The sequence below is a fragment of the Chamaea fasciata genome, unplaced genomic scaffold, assembly GCF_029207755.1.
Source record: "Chamaea fasciata isolate MVZ Bird 193981 ecotype frontalis unplaced genomic scaffold, bChaFas1.0.hap1 SCAF_2, whole genome shotgun sequence".
Classification (NCBI taxonomy): Eukaryota; Metazoa; Chordata; class Aves; order Passeriformes; family Sylviidae; genus Chamaea; species Chamaea fasciata.
In genome coordinates this window covers 81,468,139-81,495,809 of record NW_027094087.1, presented here as the reverse complement: position 1 = coordinate 81,495,809, position 27,671 = coordinate 81,468,139, and the positions used below count along the sequence as shown (strand labels likewise).

The 27,671-nt window shown below is 41.9% G+C and overlaps 2 protein-coding genes across 4 annotated transcripts in view; both read right to left on the bottom strand.

Annotated features, from left to right (window-relative positions):
- The window catches only part of DHRSX (dehydrogenase/reductase X-linked), a 163,076-nt gene extending 148,019 nt beyond the window's left edge, over nt 1–15,057 (bottom strand). Inside the window, exon 1 of one of the 2 annotated variants that reach the window (XM_066176473.1) lies at nt 14,810–15,057. In XM_066176473.1, the coding sequence (XP_066032570.1) occupies nt 14,810–14,921 (112 nt within the window). In that variant the 5' untranslated portion in view covers nt 14,922–15,057. The remainder of the gene's footprint in view (nt 1–14,809) is intronic. The other variant, XM_066176470.1, reaches the window with a different exon arrangement.
- Nucleotides 478–27,671, bottom strand: part of ZBED1 (zinc finger BED-type containing 1) — a 57,619-nt gene continuing 30,425 nt past the window's right edge. Inside the window, exons 1-2 of one of the 2 annotated variants that reach the window (XM_066176468.1) lie at nt 14,810–14,886; nt 478–8,001 (exon numbers count right to left, since the gene is read on the bottom strand). In XM_066176468.1, coding sequence (XP_066032565.1) covers nt 5,863–7,950 — 2,088 coding nt within the window. In that variant the 5' untranslated portion in view covers nt 7,951–8,001; nt 14,810–14,886 and the 3' untranslated portion in view covers nt 478–5,862. Of the gene's footprint in view, nt 8,002–14,809; nt 14,887–27,671 lie in introns of those variants that run through there. The other variant, XM_066176469.1, reaches the window with a different exon arrangement.

The window sequence follows — 27,671 nt, the reverse complement described above, 5'->3', positions numbered from 1 at the left end:
GAATTTTTCATTCCTAACTGCAAGTATTTGGGGACAATGAACAGACAGAATATTATATGTAATCAAAGAAACTGCCATATAAAAAATAATCCTATTCTGCATTGTTTGGGGAAGCACTGTTTAACATGATATTATGCACATGCAACTAGGGACAAATACAGTCATATTTTCAGTGAACTAAGCAAAAACAAATAGATTCATTCTCTACAGATATCTAAATTACGAGGCTATGACAAACATTTAGGGATGCATTTCAATTATCTTCTACTTAAGAGTGTTAAAATAAAGACAACATTTTTCACTTCAAATGAAAGTAGCTCCTCCTGTCTCTTATACTTGAGGACAGGAGTACCCTACTGCTTCTGAGAGCTGAATCTTGGTGTACCTCTAGCCATGGCATTTATTCCAGGAAAACAACTTTAAATGTCACCCAAAATACCTATCAAAAAAGGAACTGAAGCTTTACTGTCTATATAAAATATTTATTTCAATGTCACAGAACACTCTTTTCTATGTCAGTATTAAACACATAACTATTTGAATAATCACAAAATCTCCCAGGCACAGCTTCAGCCTAGGGCACAAACCAGTATCTTGTTAGTTTTTACCTTAAACCCCTATCTAAGGAGAGCAGCACAGATATTGTTTCTTCCCTGACATGCTTATTATACCTTTGACTCTGAGTGTAGCTTCCTAGCTGTGCTGAGCTCAATTCTCCAGCATATTCCCTACACAGGCACTTTTGGTCCAATTGAGCCATGTATCCCAGTATACATCACTGTGGGGAGAGGAATCACTGGCTCTGCCTTTTCACACCATGCCACAGCTGCTGCAGCCCCCGAGGAATGGAATAAGAACCTAGTTTAAACTCTTTCTAAACTGCATTTTATCTGATCTCACAAGAAATCCCTAAGAGAAGAGAGAAGAAGCTGGAGTTCTCCTGCTGCTACCACCCATCATTCTGCCCAGCCAGGGCCACAGAGAGAAGACAGGATGGAGGACTTGGCAAACTCAAGTCACTGGAAATAAGTAATTGTGATGCAAGGAAACCAGCACACGTGTGCAGCAGGTAGTAGTCTTTTCAAAACCTCTGAAAAAAAGTTACATCTGATCACCTATTTCAAAGCACTGCAGACGGCAAGCATCATTTTTGTGATCTTTTAGCAGCAAGAGAAATCAATACCACTCAGTGTGGAAATGTAAGCAGAAACGCTCAAAAATCTTAATATTTTAACAATTCCAAGTTCTGAGGCTCTCTTAATTGAAAATAGCTGCTGCAACAGCCTTTGAATTTTAAAAAAATATAAATCCAATTGTGCTTTTAAAACACAAGGTAAGCTCAAAGACAGTAGTTTTTTAAATTTTTTTTTTTCATTTTCTTAATGCTAAATTCAATTCCCTTGTGGCATTTTTACTCAACCGCAGGGGCACTGAAAGGGACTGCAAGAACAGTAAAAATATATTTAATTGATTTTTATTGATCAATTTAAAGGAAATTGTTTTGTACTTAAAAGCAACAGCATTATAAACTGCAACTGCAGAGATGCTTTGAAATTACAGTTTAAATAGTATTAAGACATGCTTTACTGATGTGCTCTTAAGGCAGACATAAAATAAAGCTGTATCTTTAAATTTTCTCTACAGCACCAAATGTCACTAAAAAAGCAAAAAAAAAAAAAAAAAGAAAAAAAAATTCCATAATTTCCTTATGTCCCCTAAAAGTGTTTTAAATTTAGCAGAACATGAATTTGGAGGAGATAAGACAGACAATATAGTCTGGTCCAAAGGAAAAGAAAAAAGCCACAAAACTCAAAAGACCACGAGAGTCCTTCCAGCAGTGGCAAAAAGCGAGTCTAGACTAAATAACATCACAAGAACCAGGATCACCAGATCTTCAAAAGGATACTCAGAAATGGAGACTACCAAAAGGACGATAGTGTACAGAGACTAAAATGTAATTTTTCTAGCATAAAGCCTCCTTTCCCCAGTAGTCATGGAATATGTAAAATACACCACTTCTGTGTTCATATCCATGCACTTCCCCTCCTTCAGAAATGGTGTCCTAAGGCAACCCCTTCTTTTTAAACTGTCACATGAAAAGGACAAAAAATCAAGAACTACACGTCACTTTTAAGTCTTCAGAAGTCCTATAAAATATTAAAATATTAAAAATAACTGAATTGTCTTTTTTTGCTGTTAATATTCCTGCCAGCTTACATATGCTCCTGTAAAGCTAACTGGACATCATGACACTGGTTAAAGAAAATGCTTGAAATTAATCGAATAGACTGCTGAAATAGAAACTTAAAACAATACAGCCTTTTCATAAATAATACAGAACTTTATTGCCCTCCTTTAAACCAAAGCACTTCAGACATTGTTTGCTGGAAAAAATTCACCTTTTCAACTTCAGTATGGTTCAGGCTTTTCTCTTTGTCTTCACATAATCCCTGATGGCAGAGGGAGGTGAAATTCATGCAAGGGTTGGTCAGAAACACAAAACTCCCTTTAGTTATATTGTTACCCCAAGAAACCTCACCTAGCCCCCTGAGTTTTAATCCTGAATTGGCAATACCTAGTTGGCGACAAGGGCAATTCTTCTTTGGACACAGAGTACATACTTTGAGAGCCTGTTCAAAATTCACTTTTTTAGCATGAATGTATTCAAAAGCTGAAGTTCCTCTATTGCCCCTCCAAAAAGATGTCTCAGCTGTACTGAAAAGGAAACCTTACGCTGTGGATTCAAAGCAGCTGTCAAGAAACAGAAACAAAGTTGATTTAATAGCATTGTTAGGATATGTGTTCTGGGCCACCCCTTGGCAGAAACACCAGGGTTAACTCAAGTTGTAGCAACATTTAAAACAGCTCTGCAATTCTCCCTCTCCACCCAACTAAACAACAGAAAATCTTAGAAAATCAATAAATGAAAAACACCACACGTATTTAAGCAAGAGAAACCATCTAAACTTCCAACATTTTTCATCCTCATTTTTTTTTAATCCAAAAGATTTGTACAGCATTTTTAAAAAATAACTTACAGGATCAAAAGGAAAATAAATGCATAGCTTTAAATCCTTAGAATACAACCTCCCCCTGTTGCGGAAGAGTTCAAAGTCATAAAGTGCTGCAGATATGACCACACATCAGACAAATAATCTAGTAACTAACTTATTTTTCTGGTTTATTTAACAATATTCCAGGCTTAGAACATTAAATAAAAAAATTTCACAGACAATGAATGGGTAAGACTAACAATGATTTTGCTCTATTTTTTTTTTTCCTTCTCCTTTTTTTTAAAGAATGCTGAGACACATCAATTGAACCGACTACAATTTTATTTTGGATACCAAAAAATAAAAAGAAGCTGGAAGAAAGAGAGTAGTGCATTGCACTGATCTCAGTAAAACTGCTTGTAAGCGTCACTGTTTACATTCAGCCCTAGGAGGATGAAGATGGTGGATACAATGCTGCCAGCAGGGGAAGGCCAAGTGTGGACCAAGGGGGCTCTGGGCTTTGCCTTGACTGTGAGGGCACAGCTTTAAATTATGCTCATGTAAGACAAGATCCACACACTTCACGCCAGCATTTGTGCAGGTCCTGGAGGGAGGGCTTGCAGTGGTGATAGCAGCTGCTGCAAGTGATGGCCATAAAAACCAAGAGGTCTTCCTGGCAGACTGCTGGGGTGTCAGAGGAGCTCACGTATCTCGCTCCCTTCCATAATTTGATTTTGTTGCCTTCAGATACCCTACATACTTGTAGGATTTTAGGCCAAGCCTGCGTTTTGCACCTTGGGCAAACATACACACCTCTTCAGTGGACAAGGAGAGTAGCAACATTCAACAGGATGCACAGTGAGTGTATTTTGTACAAGTGCAAATCAGTTTTCAGGGCACTGGAAAGCAAAACCCCAGGCTTACCAACAGCCAAACACAGGCCGCACTACCTGCTAACTGCATTTTTCCCAGGCTTAAACATTTTTGTTTGTGTAGTTGCAGTTACTAACTTCACTGTTCCTTCAGCCTAACCTCCGTCCTTCCTCTTCACCCATCCCTTCCCACCACCTACAAAGAACAGAGGCCTCAAACTTCCAGAAACTATTAAACTAAACCATAAACAAACAGTTTGGCAATAGATTCAATTCCATTGCCATTCTCATTTTTGTATGTTCCTGCTGTCTGTGCCCTTTTTACAACCCAATGTCCACAGGTGCCATCAGGATGAAAAAACCCCAACTCTCTTCCACCAGAAGAGTAACAGACAGATATTGCTTAACATAGCTGTAGACTTCACACCGAGGTGGGGGGGTGAGACACCAGTAACAGAAATGATACCCCAAGCAAACCTTGATTGTAACTGAAAAATGCCAAGAGTCCTCCACTGCATCTCAGAAAAAAAAGGTGGTGCACCCAACTTTGTGTCTAGCGTGAACTCTGATCCTGTTTATGACTGCAGTATTTCATAAGAGATGGGGCAGGGAGGGTCTCAGGTTGGTTTCCTTTCTTTTTTCTTGTTTGCCAAGTCCTCAAAAGGGCTTAAAACACTTACGCTTGGAGACACAAAGGGAGTAGTTACAATATATAACTAATCCAAAACAGTACTCAAACATTAGACTGGACAGGACTAAGGTCCACTCTACAAACGGAATCAAAAAGAGACAGGTGAAAAAACTTTTTAAGTGCTAACGTAACAAAAAACAATTTTAAAGATTCACTAAATACATGTGAGGAAATGGAGGGGTCCCCTTCTGTTAAATATATTTACATTATATTAAAGCTTTTTTATTTTGCTCTTCTTGCCAACAAAATTTTCTAGCTACCCTGGGCAAAGTGCCCATTAAATGAAGAGGTTAAGGATTTTATAACACAAATAAACTGTTAGACCCGTGGCCTGCTGACGTCTCCCTGCCCTCTCCTTCCCTCCCTCCCTTACCAAGGCTGATGCCTTGCCTGCTACACACATGTGGCATCAGCCATGGCATCGGCACAAGGCGAAGCTAACACAACACTGCCTCAACCCCACACTTAGTTCCCATTATGCAAAAGCACAAGAGACTACAATCAGGGCTTGCTTAGACACAAAACAAAACAAACAAAAAAACAATTTTGCCATTTAGCTGCAGTTAAATGGCAAAACTGGACTAATGTGGACACAGCAATACCAGTTTAAGTGTTTATGCCATGTACACTGGACTGGAAAGGAAAATAAATTATCCTGGTATAAATGCATCCACACTATTGCCTATGCCAGCACAGTATCAGTTAAAATAACACATCAGTCCCCTAACCAACAGAATTACACCAGCTGAACTTTTCTAGCATAGACCAGACCTAAGACATGAGGTAGTGAAAATCAGGCTCAAGATCTTTTTTCATTCCATAGACACAATATATTCTAAAAATATTCACTGCTCAGATCTATGGATTTTAAAACATTTTAAAATCCAAAATTTAAAGCTAGCATCCTGAGTCACACAGGATTTACAAACAGAGGCATAAATTTTAAAAACTTCTTCAAGATCCAAACTCAGGAAAATAATTTTATGATAGAAAGCACATAAGCATGTGTTTGTCTCTCACTGAAACAAGTGGAAAGGAAGCACATGGATAAGTGCTTTCTGAAACCTGGGCCACAGTCAGAAATCACGGTCTTTGTAGAATTTATTTCCTCATTCATTTCAGTGCTGTTTGATCACAAGTTATTCATATTTTAAGACAGTGGGAAAAACACAGACAATGGAAGCTAAATCAAGTTTGTTACAACTGTTCAATATTTACAGCATTCATAGCATAAAATAAAAGAATTTTTGGTAACTTAAGACAAATACCTCTTTTCTTTGTCATTAAATGTACCGCAGCAGTCCTGTTAAACAAACCCACTGTCTCGAATATTAAAGAAATTGTTGTTTATGTTCACCGAGTCATTTAAATTAAAAATCTGTTCCTGTTCCAAACCCCACTCTCCTTCATCTTCGTCCTCCGGTTCTGCCTCAGACCCATTGCGACTGTTTTCATACAAAAAAATCTGCTCATCCACGTGAGCTGGGGCTAACCGGTTTCTCTTTGCACTTACAACATTAGCAGAAGAACCAAAAAGGCGTTCAGGGAAGACCCTTGTGGCTAGAATACACCAGTACTTTTGAAGAACCTTTGGTAAAACTGGAAACAGCGCTAGTCTGTCAGACCACCACTTCAACGGGTCCTCATTCAAACCAAGGACCTTTTGCGACTTGAAGTTGCTCAACTCCTCCACGATTTGAGCATGCCATTCCTCCTGGTCTTCCACGCCTCCTGTCTGGCAAAAGATCTCTGCAAGCATGTTGTTGATGACACTGGTAGGAGGAGGAGTAGAGGAGATGATGATTTTTTTCATAGGGGGCTCTTCTGAAACAGTGAAGAATTTCTCCTCAGTTCTAAAGCTATTTTCTTTTACTTTCTCCAGCAAGCTTTTTGCTTCTTCCACCACTCTGTTTTCCACCTGCTGCCTCTCAAAGGCTGAAAGAAAAGGCAGTTTCTTGTAGCGGGGATCCAAGAAAGTTGCAACATTGAGAAACATGTCTATCTCAGGTGTGTGCTGGTAGGTGGTTGACAACTCTTTAGCAATCACCTCCTTTGCCATGCTGATTTCTTTCAAATCGTTCTCTTTGATGTTCAGAGTAGTATTCAGAAGCATGTGGAGAAGTGGCTTCACCATACTTATCGTCGGGTACTTTGAAGCAGACATCATCTCTGCAACCTGCTTGAAAGGCTGGAGCAGCTCCACCAGCCCTTCGATTGTATTCCACTCACTGGATTCCAGCATGAGGTGGTGGTTGTTGCTGTCCTCCACGAGAACAGCCGCAATGACAAACTGCTGCTCCTTGAGGCGCTGCAGCATAGCGAGCGTGCTTCCCCACCAGGAAACACGGTCACTTACCAGCATGCAGTGGAGAATATTCTGCTGCTTCTGCTTTTCACTCAGCATGTACATTGCGACCGTAGACTGCTGAAAATACTCCACCAGCTTTCGGCACCTGGCAAGGAGGTTGCAGAGTTTGGGGAGCTGAAAAGCTTGTTGTATTCCTGCGTTAAAAGTGTGGCCCAAACAAGGCATCTGTACGGGGATATCTAGGAGAGAGCAAGCTTTTACAATGTCTTTACTGTAATCTGTTGTAGCACCAAAGACTTTTGTATTGATCCCCCACTCAATGAATGTTTCATAAAGGACTCGTGTAATGGTCTCTGCAGTGTTATCCTCCGGTACTTCGAACGTTTTCAAACACCGTGAGTTCACAGCCAGGCAGTTGGCAGGGCTGCTGCTGAGAAAGTGAACTGCCACAGTCACATATGACCTGTTCTGGTTTTCGCTCCTCCACATGTCTGTGGATATGCCACACCACAGAACCTCAGTGAGCTCTTTCAGCACAATTTCTCTAATAGCACTGTACTTCTCAGGAATTGCTTTTGTACAAAAGTATTTCCGGCTCGGAAGTTCATACCTGGGGTCCGCTGTTCTCAAGAGGGCCTTGAAGGTGGGTTCATCAACAATGGAGGCTGGATACATGCCCTCGCAAATTAAGCTGATGACTGCAGATGTCAGCTCCTGATGTTTTTTGTTTTCGTAGTTCTGGTAGGTCTTCATGATGAGGCTATCTTGAACAACCTGCTGTGATGACTCCGGCTTGATTTTTGAAAATGCTGTGGCAAAGGCTTCCCTCATTTGCTCAGTGTTACTTTTCACAAACTCACAGAATTCATCGGGGTGATTTTTCTCAAGGTGGTAGGAAAGGTTGGACGTGTTTCCTGAATAGGCAATCTGTGCCATGCAAATACGACAGTAGATCTTCTTCCACTGCAATATGCATCCTTCCGCATTGGTATCAAACCCAAAGTACTTCCACACTTTACTCTTTGCTCTCGGGTGAGCCACTAACTTTAGGTCTGATGGGGAACCTTCTAAACTTTTATTCTCCATTGCTTCTTGGCCACCGTCCCACCTTTTGATCCTTCACTCATTAATGAGTACCTGATAAAGGCAGTAAGATAAAGATACAATGAGAAAGCACAAGTTTGACCACACTCAACTATGTGAAATCAGCGTTTCTGTGAATGTATCAAGAAACCTACTCACTAATTATATTCGCAACTTTAAAGAGGAAATTTGCAGGAACTGTGACCTACAAGAAGCCCACTGAATTGCCAAAAATTAGAAGGGGTTTTAATATAGGCCATTCTTCTGTGAAACTGAGCTAGAAGACCTGAGTAAATCTTTTTTTTCTGGAATTTCCTAATTCTGGATAGAGAAAGTATAACCACCACCACAGACTTGATAAAATACTGTCACAAAATCTGGTCATCTGTGATAGCATTTTCCTGCCTCTTAAGGTAGAACTAGACCAACATCCTCTTGCCTAAGAATTACTGAACTTTGCTGTTCACCTTTATTTCAATTGAAACTTGATACTGAAGGAGCAAAGGTTTTCTTGTTTGTTTACTTTGAAAGAAGTTTTGTTAGCTAGATCTAACTGTTACAGCATTTGCTTTAAAAAAAAAAATCTGTGATGCAAATTATGGCAATAATCTGCTCGTCTCAAATGTAAAGATGTTTTCTGACTCAAAACAAAAAGGAACTTGAACCTACATGCAGATCAGCAAAACATGTCTGACACCTATCCTCTCCTCTTTCTGAAATCAAAGTCATCTCCTGAAGTACTAGTTCAGAGTCATGGTTTCTGCAATAACAGCCGATTATAATTACAGGAAAAGCACACAGGGAAGCACTAATAAATGTTATTATCCACATCAGCTGGAAAATAATTTTGCTGCATTTTCTTTAAGAGGCTACAGAAGTTGGAAGGGGATGACACTAGAAATGAGTGTGATGATAAAGCAAGACTTGGCAATCTGTACCTTGATATCTGCACAGGAAAACACTTCTTGTGCAGTCATATGCAAGTGCTACTTGAGGCCTACAGTGCCTCTGGAGCAGTGCAGGCAGCTGGCACCCAGCAGAGATGATCTCACTACACCAAAAAGCCAAGTTGCAGCACAGCACGATTGCACCCTGACACTTCTCTATTGACAGCAAAAAACCCTCTTCCAGGGCCTTGGCCAGCATTGGGAATGAGAACGAAGACATTAGTTAGACATGGATGCAGCATCTTTTACAAAAATCCAGAGAAAGAGAACAGGAGAGGAACATGAGGAGCATCGGACTGAAAACAGTGGCATTGCTATTTCTCTGCTCCTTGGGAGCTGCACTTGTGTCCAAACCCAGGAATCCTCAGGTGGTAAGACTGGCTGTTAGGGCAGGAAGAAACAATCTGACTTTTTCACATTGCTGCATAGGAGACCAAAAAAAAAAAAAAAAAAAAAAAAAAAAAAAAAACAAAAAACCAAACAAGTATGTGTACAAGCTTCTCTGGGGTGCTTTTTGCTGTTGATGAGCATTTGCAAGAAAAGACAGTTTTCTCTCTGAACTACAGCTGGGATTTTGCAACATTTTCTGAATGTCTTGAATGGAAGACCAAAGACAGGTTAACCAATACTAAACATACTTATCTAAACACAGCTGTTGGTTTAGAAGCAGAATAAGAGATGCAGGGCAAGCATTTCACTGGATTTGTTCTGAAGATTTACTTCTGGGTGTAGACACTTTGCATTTTTTCCTGAGGGAGGGGCAATGTTCTGCCTACTAGCATGCCTTCTACTGTGATTCACTCAGTGCCTTTAAGTTGCCAGGATAAACTATTGATTCAACATGGTAATGCTGCTTAATTCCAAACATGTGCATATCAACAGCACCAAGGTATGCAATCCCACAAAAACTGATGATTTTGAAAGACCAAGTGGTGTAATGCGTAATGAGGTAACCCTGCCATGCCATCAGATAGTGCACTGACATATCATATCGATACATATTATCATAACTTTTAGATTCCTCCCTTTCAATCCACAACATGGTGTCTGGAGGAAGTGCAGAGGCTCATAGCATTTAATTAAATCTTACAGTTTCCTCTGCAGTTACCTGGCAATTCCTGAAAGTAAGGAGGAAGGTGCTATAATAAAAGAGTTGATGCATCTTTAATATTTAAAATTATTATGACACACCTTGGATCATAAAAAGTTCATCATCAACTGACAAAGTAGAAGTTATTTCAGAGTATGGAAGTGTTACAGACTCACCCCAGTCTTCATTCTTATGTATGTCACAGCTTTGCCTTCTTTTTGTGATGTATCAGGCACTTGGCAATAGTGGCCCAGAGTAGCATTGCCACAGCTAAGGATATGCCAGTATAATACAGACTTTAGTAACAGCTCAAATATAAACTATTCATCATCCTTGCCTCTCTTTGAGTGTTGTACAGCACAATTGGCATTACAAACACAAACCGAAAACCCCCACACCTCTCATTTTACGCCAAGAAGAGGTACACTTTTTCACTTTCAGTGAAACAGTGTTCATAGCTTAGTCCTGGCAAAATCAACAGCAACCCTGAATTCCCACCCACAGGAGAGCACCTTCGGAGGAGTTGCTGTTTCTTTCCCTTGCCTCCTCCTGCGGCCGGCCAACACCACCAGCCAGTACTGGGACCGAGGCTTCTAAGAGCCTGGAGAGAGGATCCTCTGCTGCCTTTGCAGTGAACTCTGCTGCCACAGGAGAAGGAAGAGTCCAGACTTTCTGGCCCTAGAACCTCATCCCTGCTGTTCTTGGGGCAGGCCGTGCTGTCTACTCACACTTCTCAGACCCCTGTCTCATTCTCCTAACACAAACCCATGACTTCCCTCTCTAGGGCAGGTCTTGGGCCAAAATATTAATGCTAGTGATGACTAGTGTCATGGAGGGCAGCCATGCTGCCCTTGCAGGCAGAGCTCAGTTTCCCCATTGGTGAAAAAAATTGGATCAAGACCTGCACAAGAGTCAGTCAGACTGTGAAAGCGAGCACGGCGATGTGAGGAAACATGGGGTGTGCAGACACCTTACAACCTTAGCTCTGCCTCCCTGCATGTGCATGCACAGCAATGGCACCCTGTGGGTATCCTTGTCCCACAACCTTTGCCTCAGTCAGCAGAGGGGCAACCATAAAGCAAGTGATTCCTCATTCTGAAACTAACTTAATAACTATTTCAGGGGCATGCGTGGGGAGAGAGTTTAACTGCTCGATGGAACTGCATTTTTGCCTGCCATCAATCCTTCCTACCTGGTCACTGCTCTACCCACCTCTGGATGATTTACAACCTGGAGCTCAAACAACTTAGAGCAGGAAGTATAACTATGCTTTACTCATATAAAGTAAGAGCCCTCAAAATATGAATCAAAATTAAGAGATGCATGATCCTAAATCAACATTTCACAATTAACTGTAAAGAAACTTGGTACAAATGAGGAAACTGAGTAACTAAAAATTGAGGAAATAAAAAAATGTATGAAATTTTAACCACTTTTAAGAAGAACGGGAGTCACCTTTAAGGTCTCCTTAACTTAATACACATAACCACCTTCTTCAGATACAGTTTTCTACACATTACAGGTTCCAAATTTAACTACAAAGACTTCAAAAGTACTACATAATACTCAGGATTTAGGTTTCTCCTACCAAAATTCAATGAAACATGTACAGTAGAAGAAAAAAAGAAGGAGGAAGATGCTAAAAAAAAAAAAAAAAAAAGCTGTTTTAATAAAGAACTTTAGTCATGCAGGGTTTTTTTTCCTCCCTCCAATTAATAAAGATTAAGCACTGTAAAGAAGTCCAATCAGTGATTTCTAAGAAAAGTATTAAATAATTTAAACCACTGAACACTAAAACTACATATTAGCAGTTATACCGTTTATGCAATTAGTACTTGCAGAAATATTTTCAATATTTTTAAATTCCCCTTTATTTCTGCACTTTCCTCTATGTTGATTTTAGTTAGCGAAGCAGTCACTGACTGCACACCCTGTTTGTAATCTCAGCTCTGTATTTTCCTCCCCTGAACTTCAGGATCAGAATTCCAGGTCAACTTCCCTACTCTGTGTTGAGGTGGGGGACATTCACTTGAATGGAAAATGTTACTATTGTTTCAGTTTGTAACTCATAGCAATTACCAACTTCTTTCACTGAACCTAGATTTCAGAGCTCAAACTCTTTCCCCCCCAAAAAAGGACTTGAATTCCATCTATAAAAAACAGATGAACTCCAGTAGGATGTGAAAGAACACATGGCTCACTTTTAAGAGCACATGTACCAAGAGCACGCAACTCTTAACTTAGGGTAAGGAAAAATAAAAGTGAAACTAGTTTTGTTTACTTGGATTAAAATCCTGAGCTCTTCATATCAAGGATGAGAAAGCAGGCTTTTCTTGGAATATTCAGAGGAAGAAGGGCTGCATTGTGACCAGAACCTTTCACTCACCCACAGAGCTAAAGGACAAGCCAGCAGACATCTCTCTCTTTTAAATCTTCCAAGCAAGATCTGCAGCACTGCTGTACAGAGAGTGGGAATTCTGTCATGGAAACTGGGGCCAAGGAAGCCAGGATCAGAGGAATAGCTATCTCCGCCTCTCTGTCCTGTCCTTCCCAGTTCCCCTTACCATTCCAAGCTCTCCCCAGGAAGGCACCCTGACAATAAAATGCCTGTACTTGTGAGAGTTATGGACACCCCCTCAAAAAGATACAGAAAAAATTTAAACATACACACCTTTCTAGATTGCCCTCCGAAAAAAGTAGTCATGGTTTTCTTACAGGAACTGTAGTTTACTGATCCAAGCTTGTTCTAATAACACTCTTGCTTTTTGTTGCACTGACATCACTATTTTGAAGTTATTATGGAAACAAGGTTCATCTGGGTAAAAAGGTTCCAGTTGTTAAGGTGAATCACTTCTTTAAGCAGCAGATGGACACAGCGAGTGAAAGCAAGGCAGCAGGTAACTGCCAAGAGGGCACTGTGTGCAAACAACTAGCTGAGGAGGAAACCATTTGTCCTTGGAAAAAACCATCCCAAATTAGGGCTCAAAGAAAACTTTTCACATCTGTCAAATCTGCCTTGGTCCCACTTAGGCAAGTGACATTTCCTAGGTTGGATCTTCATTGCCTTCCTCTGGCATTTCCAAATTCAATGCTTTTTTTTTTTTTTTTTTTTTTTTTTTCAGTAGCAGCAAAGAGCACAGTGCAACAAAGCACTGGGTCACATTTTCATCATGCTGTTTCTCTGTGGTTCGAAAAAAGATTTGGAAAGTGTTACACGCTCTAGGCAAAATACCCAATTTTCCTCTGCCAAGAAACGCTAATGCTAGAAAAATGCTCAGATGACTTCAAACCATATGCACATCTGCCCTTTTTGTCACCAGGGTCCTCCTGTTTGTTTGAGGGTTTCATTGCTGCCTTTAGAAAATGAGAAAGGGAATCCCAGCAGAAGAATCAGGAATGAATAAAAAGTACACAGAACACTACCCAAGGATGCGATGTGTGATAAGATGAACAAGTAAGCTCCTATTGTGCGGTGTACTTGTTCCATCTTCTTCCCAGTACTTCAGATATTCTCTACACCAATATCCTCATCTGCCTGAATTCCTTACTGAAACTCTAGGCCCTCTCAATATTAGTTTTTCTACTGTTCCTTTGGTTTAAACTATCAACAGGGCCACAAAGGTTCACTTGCTGATAAGGAGAGGAAGTTAAAGGCATAGACTTCAATGCAGCTGTATGGTCAGCTCTGATGATAACCTACACATCTGCACGAACTCAGTTTGCTCTAAGTTTATAAACTCAGAAATATTTTAGTCTTCAAGAGTAATGTGAGCAGATCGTTGTTTTTCTGACAAACTCAAAGTTTCCCCTAAGTCAGCACTTAACACGCTGCTGATCCAAATCAGAAAAGTGTAAAAACGTAACTTCTCAAACCAACGACTAACCTGGAAGTCCCTTAGGAAAAACTACAAGTGCCACTCACTTGTCAGCTTAAAGGCTATCAGCGAGTGTCAGCCGATATCAAATACTAAGCTTCTGAGGGACAGGTACATTCCCCTCCTGGAGCAGCCGGGACAGGGAGGCCGAAAGCGGTTGTCCCGGCCGCCCCGGTGAGGTGGGGGCACAGCGGGCGGCGGCGACGGGAGCGCCCGGACCGGGGGAGGCTGCCTGCCGCTGCCCGCCTTCCAAGCACCTACCTGGGCTGAGGGAGGGAGCGCCCGCGCGGCTCTGAGCCGAGGTCTCAGGAGACACTGTCAGAGAGCCAAAGAGAGGAAGAGGAGAAGCGGGGACCCCTGGCCCACAGAACCCCCACGCCGCCTCCCGAGGCCACAAGTCAGGCCGGCGTACAGCCAGGCGCCCGTCCCGGGCCCGGCCCCCCGCCCCGCCCCGCGTCCGGGGCGGCCGCGGCCCGGGGGCCGGACGGGGCGGTGGGGCCGGGGCCTGGCGCCCGGAGCGAGGGTGGGGTGCGGCGGGGGCGGGGAGGGCGCCCCGCCAGTCGCAGCCCCCCGGGGCCGCTGCCCTCGGGCGGCGCGGCGGGTCCTGCTCGGCCGGCGAAGGGGAACAGGGGAGGAGTCCGGCGGCGGCGCCCGTGCCGGGGCCGCCGCGGTGCCTCAGCCCCTGCCCCGCTGCGGGGGATGCGGCACGGCCCGGGCACCCTGCGCTACAGCCAAGGTCGCGGCTGTCCTGCCCTGTCCTCCCCTTCCCTTCGCTGTCCGGCCGCTCCCGGCTGGGCCGCACGGTCTCGGCCCCAGGGCCCCGGAACTGCCGCCTGCCCGTGGCGGGTGGGGGGAGGCGCGGCAAACTTTCCCCTTTCCGCGGCGGGGGCTGCTGCCCCCCGGCCCGGAGCCGCCCCGCCCCGCCCCGCGGCGCCGGCTGCCGTGCTCACCTGAGGCCGGAGCGCAGCGCGGCTGGAAGCGGCGGCGCAGCTGGTGCAGGATGACGCGGAGGCCGATGCAGTACACCCGGAGCAAGGGCACCAGCGTAGACAATAGCGACATGGCCGCCTCCCGCCCCGCGGCGGCAGCGGGCTCGGGGCGCGGCAGGGAAGACACTGGGCGAGGAGGCGGCCGGCACGGTGTTTCCGCCGGGCCGGGCCGGGCCGGGCCGGGGGGCGCGGCGCGGCCCCCACCCACCCACGGAAGGGAAAGCGCCGCCGCTGTCACAGCAGCGCCCGGGCTCGCCGCGGCTCCCGCCCTTCTGGGCATGTGCGGTGGCGGGGGAAGGGAAGGGAAGGGGCGGCGGCGGGCGGACCGGCCTCGGCGGCGACAGCAGCGACGGCGCGGCGGCTCAGCCCCCACCGGGACGCCCGAGCAGCTGGACAGGGGGAGACGGAGAGACAGGGGCGGCGTGCGCGACGCTGCAGCGCGGGGGAGGCGGTGGCGGTGTGACAGCCCGCCCGGTGAGGCCGCCGGGGTTGGGGCGCAGAGTCTTGCTTCCAGGTCTGTGACAGCTACAAGCAGTCAGCTCCTAGGCGGAACGAGGCACACGGCGTCGCTTCAGGATCCCGTGGCTGAAAGTGCTCATCGGGTTCGCACCATTTCCTTTCACCCTGGCACAAATGAGGGGCTGCTGCGGACTCCTACGGCGTCGCCGGGTCTGGCCACGGCCCCTCTCACCTCGGGCATCCCTCAGGCTCACTCCTCTCGAGGTCTCAGTTGCAGGTACCGATTTCTCCAAATGTAGCTGACTATACGGAGCCTTCCTACCTCTGGAGCCGGAATTTTACACCTGTCTGACGAATACCTTCTTAACAATGATAACCAGTATATCGCATGCTATATCTCGAAAGTTTCATGTTGTCAGTTTTCAGTCCTCAGCCTTAGTTTGAGTACTTAGTCTGAGAACTCGGGACAGAAAAGCGGGTCCTGTCTACCAGTTCTTCGGGTCGGTGGCTGGCTTCGGCTACAGGAAATAGATCCTAGCCCTGATGCCGTGGTTTTCATTCACAGAACCGGTGGGTTTTCAAAAATGCAGATGAGCCTCAGTATCGATACAAGCCAAAACTCACTCATTGCACAGTAGGAAACGTTGGCCCATTTATTCAGTTTCAAGTCTTTAGGTAACGTTTTGTCTCTGAGAAAGATGGGAAGCCGTACAAAGTTCTGGAAGTGTATCTGAAATGTAATCTTCTAGCCATTAAAAACAACCCCACTCCATACTTTCTAAAAAAAAATACAATTAACATTTTTTTCAGTGCCAGATACATTGCTCAGCATAACTGACTTTATGGCTTCTGTCAGAAATACACATAAAGTAGAAGCATAGTGTGTAGTTGCTCCAGGACAAAACCAACCATTTAATTTTATGGATCTCTAGTGGTTTTTGGTTGTTTTTCTTTTTTTTATTAACACATGGAATTAGGCAAACATAAATGATAGACACCATTAAGTCACATCAATGAGGGATTAATTCTTAATGTATATTTTTTGCAACCATGCATGGAGTTAAGTAGAAAGAGCAACACATAAAACAACATGAAAGAAGAAACACATTGACTAAAGGTGATTTATTCTTTCAACTTATCTCAGTAAAAATCAAATCTCGACTCTTTTATGTTGCTTTACATCCTTTTCTCAGAACTACACCATTAATGAAAGCCCTTTCAACATTAAACTGTGAAACTTGCCTACAGTGTATTTACACAATCTGTATATAAATAAATCATACTTTCTCAGGTTTTCTAGTATAATAAAATCAATTGGTGCATATTCAAGGTACTGCAATAAATACTCCTCTGCCTTTTTTCAGACAATGCTATCCAAGGAATTAGACTAAGTGAGGGAAAACTGATGAGTTAACATTACAGTCTTATTCGACCCACTACTTTTTCTGACTGTATTACAATGATTTTCAGCCCTCCATGGTTTATGAGTACAGTGTCACAGAAAAGATAAGATTTTTTTTCCAACAATATATTAATTTTTTTTCTAAAGTCTTATGGACATGGAGGAGGAATGAAAGTAATTACAAAAGGCTGTAATCTTTGATTCTTTTCAAATAGTCTTCTAATACATCCTCATTTTAATCAATACTTTCTTTTCTTTGGTTTTCAACAGCTTGCATCTTCTTATTGACACTTTGTTTTATTCTTGCAATCATTTGCTGCAAAGCCTCAAGTATTCAGGCTGGAATCTCATCCATCTACTTTAGATACCTCACCGAAACATTATTACCTCAATGAAATTTTAGGTGTCTTAGCCCTGGAAGGGACAAAAGGAGCAATCTTAATTCCTCAGCTTTGCTGTATGGGCAGAGGACACAGAGAGAGGCACTTCTGAAGACCTGCAGAAAATGACAGCTTTCTTTGAGGCACTTAAAGTGCCTTCTTCTTCCCACTGACTGCAAGTGAACTCACAGTGCCAGTGGGCAAAGCCAGCCTGCAGCTAGAGCACTGATACCCTCCTGGAAACTCATCTGAAACACTCCTAACACTCCATCGACACAGGATCCAGCCTCTCTATCCCTACTGCAGGACTGACGTTAATGAGATCACAGTGCTTCCACCCACATTTTGCATAAAGATGCAAAAACTAGTAAGAAAGGAAGTGGGTGATGTTTTTAGACTCTAATTAAGCCCTGAGCTCCAACTTCCCAGCAGACTGGCATAATCAGCAACCATCGGGTAGTGTGGATGGTAGGTGTTGCAGCTGAGTGCCTGTGCAGCCGGGAACACGAGGCACAGGGCCACATCAGAGAAGACAAAAGCAAACCCAAGGTTGCCCTAGCAGTCCAAATGCTCTCTGGCACAGGGTGGAGAGTGACAAGGTTATGCTTTGTTTTTCTTGTCTCCTGTATGACACATCTTTTCCACATGTGAGTTTGTTCCCCTTGGGTTTTTTTGTTTGTTTTTTTTTTTTTTTGGTTGTTTTTTTTGTTTTGTTTTTTTTTGTTTTTTTTTTTTTTTTGTTTTTTTTTTTTTGTTTGTTTGTTTTTTGTTTTTTGTTTTTTTTTTGTTTTTTGTTTTTTGTTTTTTCTCTTGAGATGAGAACTGGAGCCAGTAACTCCTCATATCCAGACACAGCAGGAGAGGTTGATGCCTTCTACCCAAGCATGGTATAATAGTTGGGGTAGTATTGTAAGATGTCAGTGACACATCAGTCCCTCTCTAATGGTAAAATGTACACTGGCAATCCTGTGCTTAGCTCAAGTCATGCTCTCAGCCTTATGCACCTAGGTGGAAGCTGATGGCCCATGCTGGAAAAAGCCAGACATAATTCTGACTGCTGCTAATTTTTCACACTTCTAAAAGGGATTAAATGCCTGTCTTCCTAAGCTGGATTGTACTGGGACTTGAGGCAACAGATAAGTGCCTATCTTCCCAGAACAGGATCTCCTTAACATGTGTGGGTGAATATAGTTAAATGCCTGAGGAGCTTTCAGGTTCAGTAGGGAGCTGCTCACAGTAATAGGCAGTGCTAGGAAACAGTCAGTTGGGATTGCATCTGGAATTCGTGGTAGGGGCTTTTGCACCTGCAGACAATTTTGGCAAGCTGTGTTTTTGGTTTGTTGGTTTTTGTTTGGTTTTTTTTGACGTACACCTTTTTTTTTTTCTTCCTCTATGCAAGAAGTAATTTTAGGTACCCTCAAACTAGACATCATCTTGCCTAATATTCAGCACTTGAGCGTAGCAGGACTATATGGAGCAGTAAGCTCTTAGGCAGCCTTTGTAGTAGCTTGGAGAGGGTCAGTTACTTAGAAGGGGAAGGAAACTTTGCCAAAGGGAGAGCTGTCTGCAAGCTACACAGTAGAAAATCCCAGGGACTGAGTGCAGGCTCCTCTGCTGAGGACAATCATCTGATGGGACATACTGTTCTTCAGTAACACTGGGGAAGATAGACAGTAGATTGTTCTAAGACCAACCTTCTGTGTAACAGAACCATGCTACAGCATTTTCCCATGAAGGGGGATGGCTTTTGGTCCCTTTCAGCCTTTTTCAGATAATTCACTTTCCAAGAAAATGGTCTCACTGGGAAAAAAAAAAAAAAATTACCTTTGCCAGTGTGGCTATAAGGAGGTGACATCCAGGAACACAGTAAAGAAAAATCTGAGGGCTTTTTAGCCTAGCATTTCAGTTCATGGGAATGAGACAACTGTTCCAAGCCATATTCCCTGAAGAATCTATGCTTTTTAGGCTAGAGAAGAACGGGACGAAATACGCTAATACATGCAGTGGAGTCTTGGAATAGAGACAACTTCTCCTCTTCCACAAAATGCTCAAACCACTCAGCTATTATGCAAGAAGCATAGTGTGCTTATTGTTCCTGCTGAGTTGTTTTGATTTTTTTTTTTTTTTTAAATCAGCCATCTCTGCAGCAACTGTTGTATTTGTGCCTCTAAGTATTCAGTGTATGTCACACTTTCAGGATCTATCTGGTCTGGAAAGCCTGGAGCGTGATTGGTTTGGTCCAGGTTTATATTCCTCTTCCCTCATACGCCTTCTCCATATCAGGTAAATTCTGAGCATCCTCCCTACAGTTGAGTCAAGACTCAGAGGCTGAAGAGTCATAAGAAGGTATGCAGAAAAGAAGCAATTACAAATATAAAAATAATTTTTAAAAAATCTCCAAACATGTGTTTACCAACAAAACTTGCACAGAGACACAAATATAAAGCAGGAGAGCTGCTAACAAAAATACACAAGCTTTTGTTAAAAACTTCTATCACAAAAACACTTAAAAATACTACAAATATTTAGAATTGAGCAGGGATATTAACAGACTTCAAACTGTACATGGCAACTTGACTTGGCTGAAAGAAGAACAAGTCATATGGAAATTCTAGATGCAACCAGCATTATTTCAGCAGCTGAAATCAGTTCTTATGTAATTCCTGGGTTTATTGGAAAATGTCTGTAAGTAGATTACCTGATTGATTAACATACATGAAGTTTCAAAAGTCCTTTGACAAAATCCTGCACACAAGGGTTGATAAGCACTCAGGGAATAAGAACCAGCATATTTGTGAAACAGAAGAATAGAAACAAAACCCCACAGAGAGTGAAACAAAGGGATTGATTTTCATCAGAAATTATGCCTACTATAGTAATGGCTTTGTTGACAGTTAGTTCATTTGTGTTAAAAATATCTAGTGTCAATAACTGCCATGTGATTATTTCAGTGTTTGTATGGGGATGTCTGCAAGCACCTGTGGCATTCCCTATGTAACACTACCCAACCCATTAGATAAGAGTATTTTGTTAGGGTTCAGCAAATGGAACAGTAAGATTATTATGGTCCAAAGCAAGAGTTTTCCATGACACCCAGGTCCTCCACATGTCTTTGATCTCTTCCTTAGCAATATTGTAAGATAAACACATCTTTAATCAGAAGTGTGGCTAGCACCATTCTAATATGAAGGAAATAATAAAGCAGAATCACCTCTCAAAAACTGGGCATCATGAGTTGATCTGCACCTGTATTTTTGTTGCATCTGCTTGCAAGAATACTTGAGTGCCACATAAAATAATATTGCACAAGTAAAGGTTTGTGGAGAGAATGTAGCAGACCAGCTTTCAGGTACATGTAATCCTGCCCATCCCCTTATCCAAACGGGATTATGACAACACCACTACTGTTGGTATTGAAGATTTGGAAGCAGAGTGCACTGGTCTCAAATCTGTGCTGTTTGTGGGCACTTCCCTGAAGACTACACTCACTGCTGTTGCAGCCGGCCAGTCAGCTTCAGGAAGCAGTGGGATTGAAGCCTTTGAGGACATGAGAGTCTTGGTTTTGGGCATGTCAGCTATAGATAAGCAGGTAACTCCATGCCACAAGCAGGGTGTCCTCACACTGATGATGGATGGGTGACCAGGTCAAGCTGAGAGATGGAGTTTGATTGTCAAGATCTTCCGAGTTGGACAGAATTGGTCAAAGTGGCAAGGATTGTGCCCTGTTGGGGCTGTGACTGATTTTTTAGACAGTCACTGGAGCCACCTGCTCCTGCCAGAAGAGGGCAATTCTTACCTGTTATGAGCTTTTCATACAGCTTGAAGTTATCTGGCTTTGTTCCCCAGTCTGTCTGTGTGTGCCTCACATCAGTATGAAGATACTTTTCCACATGTATTCCTGTTTCAGCAACTGACTTTTTATATTGGATTCTCACATGTTGTCTTTAGGACCCACACTGCTTTTGAACTTGGCTCCTTGGGAGCAGATTCTGACCTCACTGCTCCCCCAAGCATGGGAAGAGCATCTCTTATTTTTGTTGGTGTTTCTAAAGACTGACTGGGGTGTTTCCAGCTGCCTGCTCTAAGACTGTGGCATATGAGAGAGCAAATGCATTGATGTGTAGAACAAGCTGGAGGGAAGATCAGGGCAAAACATGATGCAAAGGAAGACATGCAGGTGACAGAAGATAGGAACTGTGAGAAAGCCCAGAGGTTGATTCACTTCGGTTTAATTTTGCTAAAAAACGGTCCAGCTCACTGCTAACCTAGATCATGTCACACAGTGGGAAGGACGAAGATGGGCAGCCTTCTGGTCTGTATGGTGAGGATGTTTGAAAGCAAGTGGAGCTGAAAAGCCTGGTGCAGTAAAATCACCTGTCTTGTGGCAGCATTGGGGCGGGGACCAGCTGCCCCTCACTGACCCCAGGCAGAGGTGTGCTGAGAGGTGGACCACAGACAGGAGGGATGCATTGGTGACCTGAGCTGGGACGTGTGCGGGGCCCGATGTTATCTTTCTCTTTTCTGTTTCAAATATAATCGGGGATTATTGAGAGTAGGAAATGGTCTGGCAGTTCTTTAAGCCCACTTTACCTTTCCTTTTATCTATTCCCTGTGGCACAGATACTTTGTACTACTCTTTGTCACTGGGTCTTGTCTCCTTAATCTCTCTAGACACTTACTACTGCTGCAGCTTGTTCCTCTAACCCCTTCAGCAATCTCTGCACTGTTACTTCTTGTCCTGGGACAGCCAATACTCTCTCCCATTTTTCCCAATTCCATCTCACTTTACTTTCTAAACACCCAGACAAACCTGTCTCTCTATCTGCCTACAATCACTGTATTCTCTGTTCTCTTGATCACACCTGCCTGTCAGTTGTCCAAAAAGATTACGTATGCCTTGAATTTTCCACTTAATTTAATAAATGAATGATTGCAGTGTTATATAACTTGTTTATGTTAGGCTTGTGCACTACTGGTTTGGACTTTGGCTTTTCTATAGCATTACATTAATTCACCAAGCACAACGGAACTGTGAGAAAAGCTTACATGGCCAAGAAATTAACAGACCCAACATTATAGATTTAAATGGAAAAGTTAGACAAACAAATAAGTGGAGTCCTGCTATTCTTGAGGACAAATTCACATATGGCACAGAGGAGACATCTGATGTCTGAGGAGACATTTCTCATTCCTTGTCCTTGGGATGAACCAAGTCTCTGTAAACACTGAGCTTCATTTTTCATTCTTCATCTCATTTTTGTCAGTGTAAAAGCAAATCATAATGTGATCAATGCCGAATTGCCTTAAGAAAAACTGCAGAGAAGATTCAGCAGGATTTACACCTTACACTTCCTCTAATATTTGTCTGGGAGGAAGTGCAAAATGTTCCAGAATTGTAGTTTGACTCCTAGAATGTATGCCCTAGAAATTATCAAAGAAAATTCATTCTGCTTATAAAAATAATTTAAAGGATGGAAAAAGCCAAGGGTTCATCCTGACGGCTGTTAAGAACACACTTTTAGTTTTGATTGATCACTGGAACATGCTCCCCAGAGAAGCAGTCATGGCACCAAGCCTGCCAGAGTTCAGGGAGCATCTGGACAGTGCCTTAGTCACATGGTTTATTTTTGGGCAGTCCTGCGAGGAGCAGGGAGGTGGAATCAATAATACTTTCAGGCCCTTCCGACATGAAATATTCTATGATTCTATGTCTGATTCCAATTTTACATATGATATTAGCCTTCATATTTTTTAGAGGTCATAAACTATTTCAATTATACGTAATCCATTACCTATGATAATTTAATTTTAAAGTCTATTAAGATGGCAGTTTAATTCAACATCATCATCACATCCCAGTCTGCTGAGACAGTACAGAATGAAACCGGCCATTTTAAAAAAATCTCTCACTAGATATTCTCAAATACGTAACAAAGTGGGTAATTGTCAGTCCTCTGACTTCCCTGAGAGCTGGAATTGCTCAAGCCTGATAGATGAAATTCAGAATCCCATGAGGTGCAGTGGTTAGAAATGATGCATTTCAGATTCTGGATTAGTCTTGGCTTCATATTACTTTCTAATCTGCTGCTGCTGTTTCAGTAATATCAGCCATTTACATTCAATATTTAATGACAATAAGCCTAACCTAAAGGACTCAGCTATTGCTGCTTGTATATATGTTAAATTCTTAGTGTCTGAGTTTTGGGGTTTTGTGTGTTTTTGTGTGTCTAAGAGAATGTGTTTAGTATCAGCATTGTATTATAAAATGACATAGGTATTTTACATGCATGGGAAGCTTTTAAAACAGTTTTATAACAAGTATTTTTCATCAAGTAAAAGGCCTTAATCTAAACCAACCAACAATTAAAGAGATGACTTGCAATCTTTAAACCTACTTCTTAAAGCTAGGCTATTTGATTTCTAGAAACTTGCAAAAATACCATCACCCAGTCAGAACTGTCACTCTAACTGTTAATTGATAAGTATAGGATAAGCTGCTTTAGCAATACATAACATTTTATTCCATAATCCCAGCTAGAAGATGTTTTCCTACCCCCTGACTTCACTTCAAAGCGGATTTATCTAAAGTCTAGATTACCAAAGTGAGTTTAGACTACTTCAGTAATAATAAAAAAAGAAAGTATATACATATACATTGTGAATATATATGCACATTTATGTGTACAGAGAGTAGAATAACATTTTCAAATTGTATTAAGCCTGTGGAAGGGGAATGGCATTTCTTGCACCCAGGAGTGAATAGAGAAGTGTTTAAAGGTATTGATTTATGCTGTTACTTCTTTCCTCAAAAGAGTAGGGACTTTGGCATATAAATCACATTACAGATTGTTACTACTTTGAATAAAGGAGTTATATTGGTTGTAACACTCACTAGCTACAAAAAACTAGCAATGGAGTCCAAATTTTCCTGTTAACCATATAGTCAAGTTGCAGGCCCTAGCAAACAAATTTTTATCCATCAAAAGTATAAATCCAGAAGCTTTGCTACTGTTTCAGATTATGGAATAAGCAACCAAAACCATATATTATATACAGGATGAGTGGCTTTATGCTTAGATTCACTAGCTGGGTTTCTAATTACAAAACAAGCGGGTTTCCTGCAACTTGCATGTTGGGTCTTGCAGCCATTTCACTTCTGGCCAGGCTACTTTTTATTGGGGTTTTGCTTCTTAATTATGAGACTATTAACAGCCAATTCACTGTGTTTAAGTGGTTTTGTTGAGTTGTTTCTTTGGAGATTTTTTTTCTCAATGAGAAGCCAAGATAAAAACTACATTTCGAACCAAAGCTTCCCTTGGTTTTTGTTTGTCACGATATCAATTACACCCTTGTTTTGCATTATCTTGCAACCAACTGTTTACAGTATGTCATTAATAGCAGTCAAGGATTGGATTCTGTCTTTCTTGCTGTTGTTGAATTAATAGGGAGAGTATGAAGCGAAAGAGAACTTTACTGCTTCATCAAAATACAGTTTGTTTACAGAAAAGTGCACAAATTTTCTTGTAATCAGACCCAAAGAAAGGGCCCCTTTTTTTACCTGCAGGTTTAATTTTTTCCTCTATTTGATTATTAACTGTTCCTGCTGCTAATCAAAAAGTTAGTTTAAATCATGATGTTAGGAAAAAACAATTTACTCAGCTTCAGAAATGCATATGGAAGAATGCATGATCTGTAGTTCAGGGACAGATTAGAAGTGTTAATATAAAGAATATTTCATATATTTATAAAGCAAAACTGCAAGTGTAAACTAGGCAGAGACTAAAGGATGAGTAATAAATGAGCCACCAACAAGCGATATTCTTGTTAAGGCCTGCACAGGATCAGCTAGTCATGCCAGGCTGCTGTCTACCCTGTTTTGAACTGCAAGGTCATATGAAAATACAGATGACAACAGCTCTAGATGCTTTCCTAAAATTCTGCTCCTGGGCTCTCTTGGCTGTCTCCAGCAATGGTGCACCTTATTACAGCCATGCAGTCCTGGCATTAGAGGGTGAAATCCCTTCATGTGCTGAGAGTGATGAGATCGGTACCGCCGATAGAGATGAGTCAGGATATCTAATGCTGCAAAAGGCCTCTGAGAGCATCTGCCCTCTCATCAGCACACACACCTGCTCTCCATCTGTGCCATTCTCCATACTCCAGGACTGCATCACCCCTTCACCATTTAGGCCATTATACTGCTAAGGACAATTTGTAAGTAATATTTCTGGTGCACTTTCTTTTTCTAATTACGTTTCTTTGCCACTTAAAAGAAAAAGGGAGAGTGAGAAAAAAAAAGCAAAGAAAGGTATTTGCAATGAGTTCTTGAAACAGTTTAAATAGAAGGCTTGATCTCAACTTTTCCTCTTTAATTATCTGCTCCTGCTACTTGGAATTTTCAGGGCTGTTTGATCCCTGTAATAACTTGTGTGATTTATAGTTATAATGATTTATTCCTGCTGGGGGGGGGGAACCATGCTGATTACTTTTCTCTTGTTTTTGCTGTGTCATTCCCTATGCTCACAGTATGTATTGCAATGGGTTTTCTAAAAAGACAAAGAAAACCCCAATCAATATAATTTTTTACAAGCAAACACTTGATGTACACATCAATACACTAGCTGCTAACTGTATCATAGGTGAAAATAAACACATCTGTTGAGTGTATGTATAGATGCTTCAGATTTTTTCCCAGAAAAAGAAGTGATTTTCCATATATCAAGAATCATATGTGTTCCCTACTATTTTCTTGCTTACACAGACCAATCTACTGCAATCTTTGGGCTTTTTACTATATGATAGGTTCAATGGTTTTCCTTAAATAACTTCAAGCCATTTTTATGATCATTACACTGGATGATGGGCCTACTTAGTACACAAACTTAAGCTTGGTTGTTGTTTTTTTTGTTTGTTTTTTTTTTCTGCGCTCCCAGACCAGCCAGTTTACATTTATACAAACTACAATGATTCCAGTTGAAAAGGAAAAAAAAATGGATACGATTTTATGTGGTTGGTTTGTGTCCTTTGAATGAAATTCATTCACACCTTTAGAGAGGGACAAGAAATACATAATTTTGAGTGCTCAGGAGATGATTTTTGGTGCATTCAGGCCTCCTGCACAAAGGGGAACTTTGCTGTTCTTTCAGTATTAGCATTGTGCCTGCAAATAGAAATCATACTACCTTCAATTACGTTTACTATGCATCAGTGGCACACTACTCACTTCAGGTTTATTCTGCATTTACGAGAGGAGAATAGGTTTTACTACCCAGAAGATACATTTCTTGATAACTTTTAGCCACCAGTAAAAAAACCAACATAAATTATTAGTGACTAAAACCCACATGCATTTGAAGTGAGGAGTGATTTTATCACCTCTGTCTGGTGTCTCCAGAAATTATCATTGGTGATAATAGGAAATATTTGTTTCAGGGGAAAACAAACAAGCAGGTAGAGATGGTGCACAACGGCTCTATGCTCTGCCACACATTAACTCATTTTTTTGTCTAGGAATCACTCCACAGATTGACTGGTTTGATTTACCAGCCCTCCTAGGCAGAGTTTGGAAATGAGAAAAAAGTGTGTTACATTTATATATTATATTGTTTTTTTGCTTCAGTCCGTTCTCTGCAAAGATTCTGTTTATTTTTCTTTTTTGCCTTGTACCTGCACTTGAAGCTTGAGGTTGCTGCTTCTGACCTCTCCACAGAGAAACCCAAACCCACACTCTCATGTCTCACTGTTGTGATTCTTCTGAGAAGCTGGCTGTGAAGGGGAGAGGGTCACTTCCAGAATACCAAGCACTCCCAATTGCCACCCAGCTCCAGCAGTCTTGAAAGCAGAACAAATCCTTCTGCATTTTGTGATATATAGTGGATTTGCAAAATCTTAAGCTTTGCCTGTTTTTCAGTTTTCTTTTTTTATTTGACTATGGAATAAACCAATTGAAAATAGTCAAACTAAGAAATAAGACCTACTGTGTGTCTAGAAAAAAATATGTCTGTTAAGATCAGTGACAATTACATGACAAAACCCCTATGGACTAATTAATAGAGTCAGCAGACAAACACTGATTTCCTAACAGAGATTTCTTTTTTTGGATTTTTTTTTCCCTCTGATAATTTGCCACCTCCTCAAGCATTTTTCTTCACCTCCTAATATTTTCAAAGGCACAGTCACTGTCTCCTGCCTCTTTAGCACCCACCAATTCCAATCAAAATATCAGCAATGAAGATGGATATCCCTGTCAGGCATCACTTCATCTCCTAGTAGGGCAAGGAAGGCAAAGCCAGAATCATAAATCACTTTCCTTCAAGGGTATAGTCAAGTGACATGAGAAGTTAAAGGTTTAAAATGAAGTTTCAACTTCACCTGTCACTTTCTCTCTCACAGAATGACAAAACCCCAGTGGATACAGGCCAGCTAAAAGAAGGAGAGAGAAGCTGCATGGTCTTACTGTCAGCTATCTCCAGGCCTAGTACTAGTTATGATCCTTGGAAATGTTCAATGTAATTCAATGTTTCCATGGCCAGGAAAACCCAATTTGCAGCTGTTAGTATTTTTTCAACAGTTATATAAATTC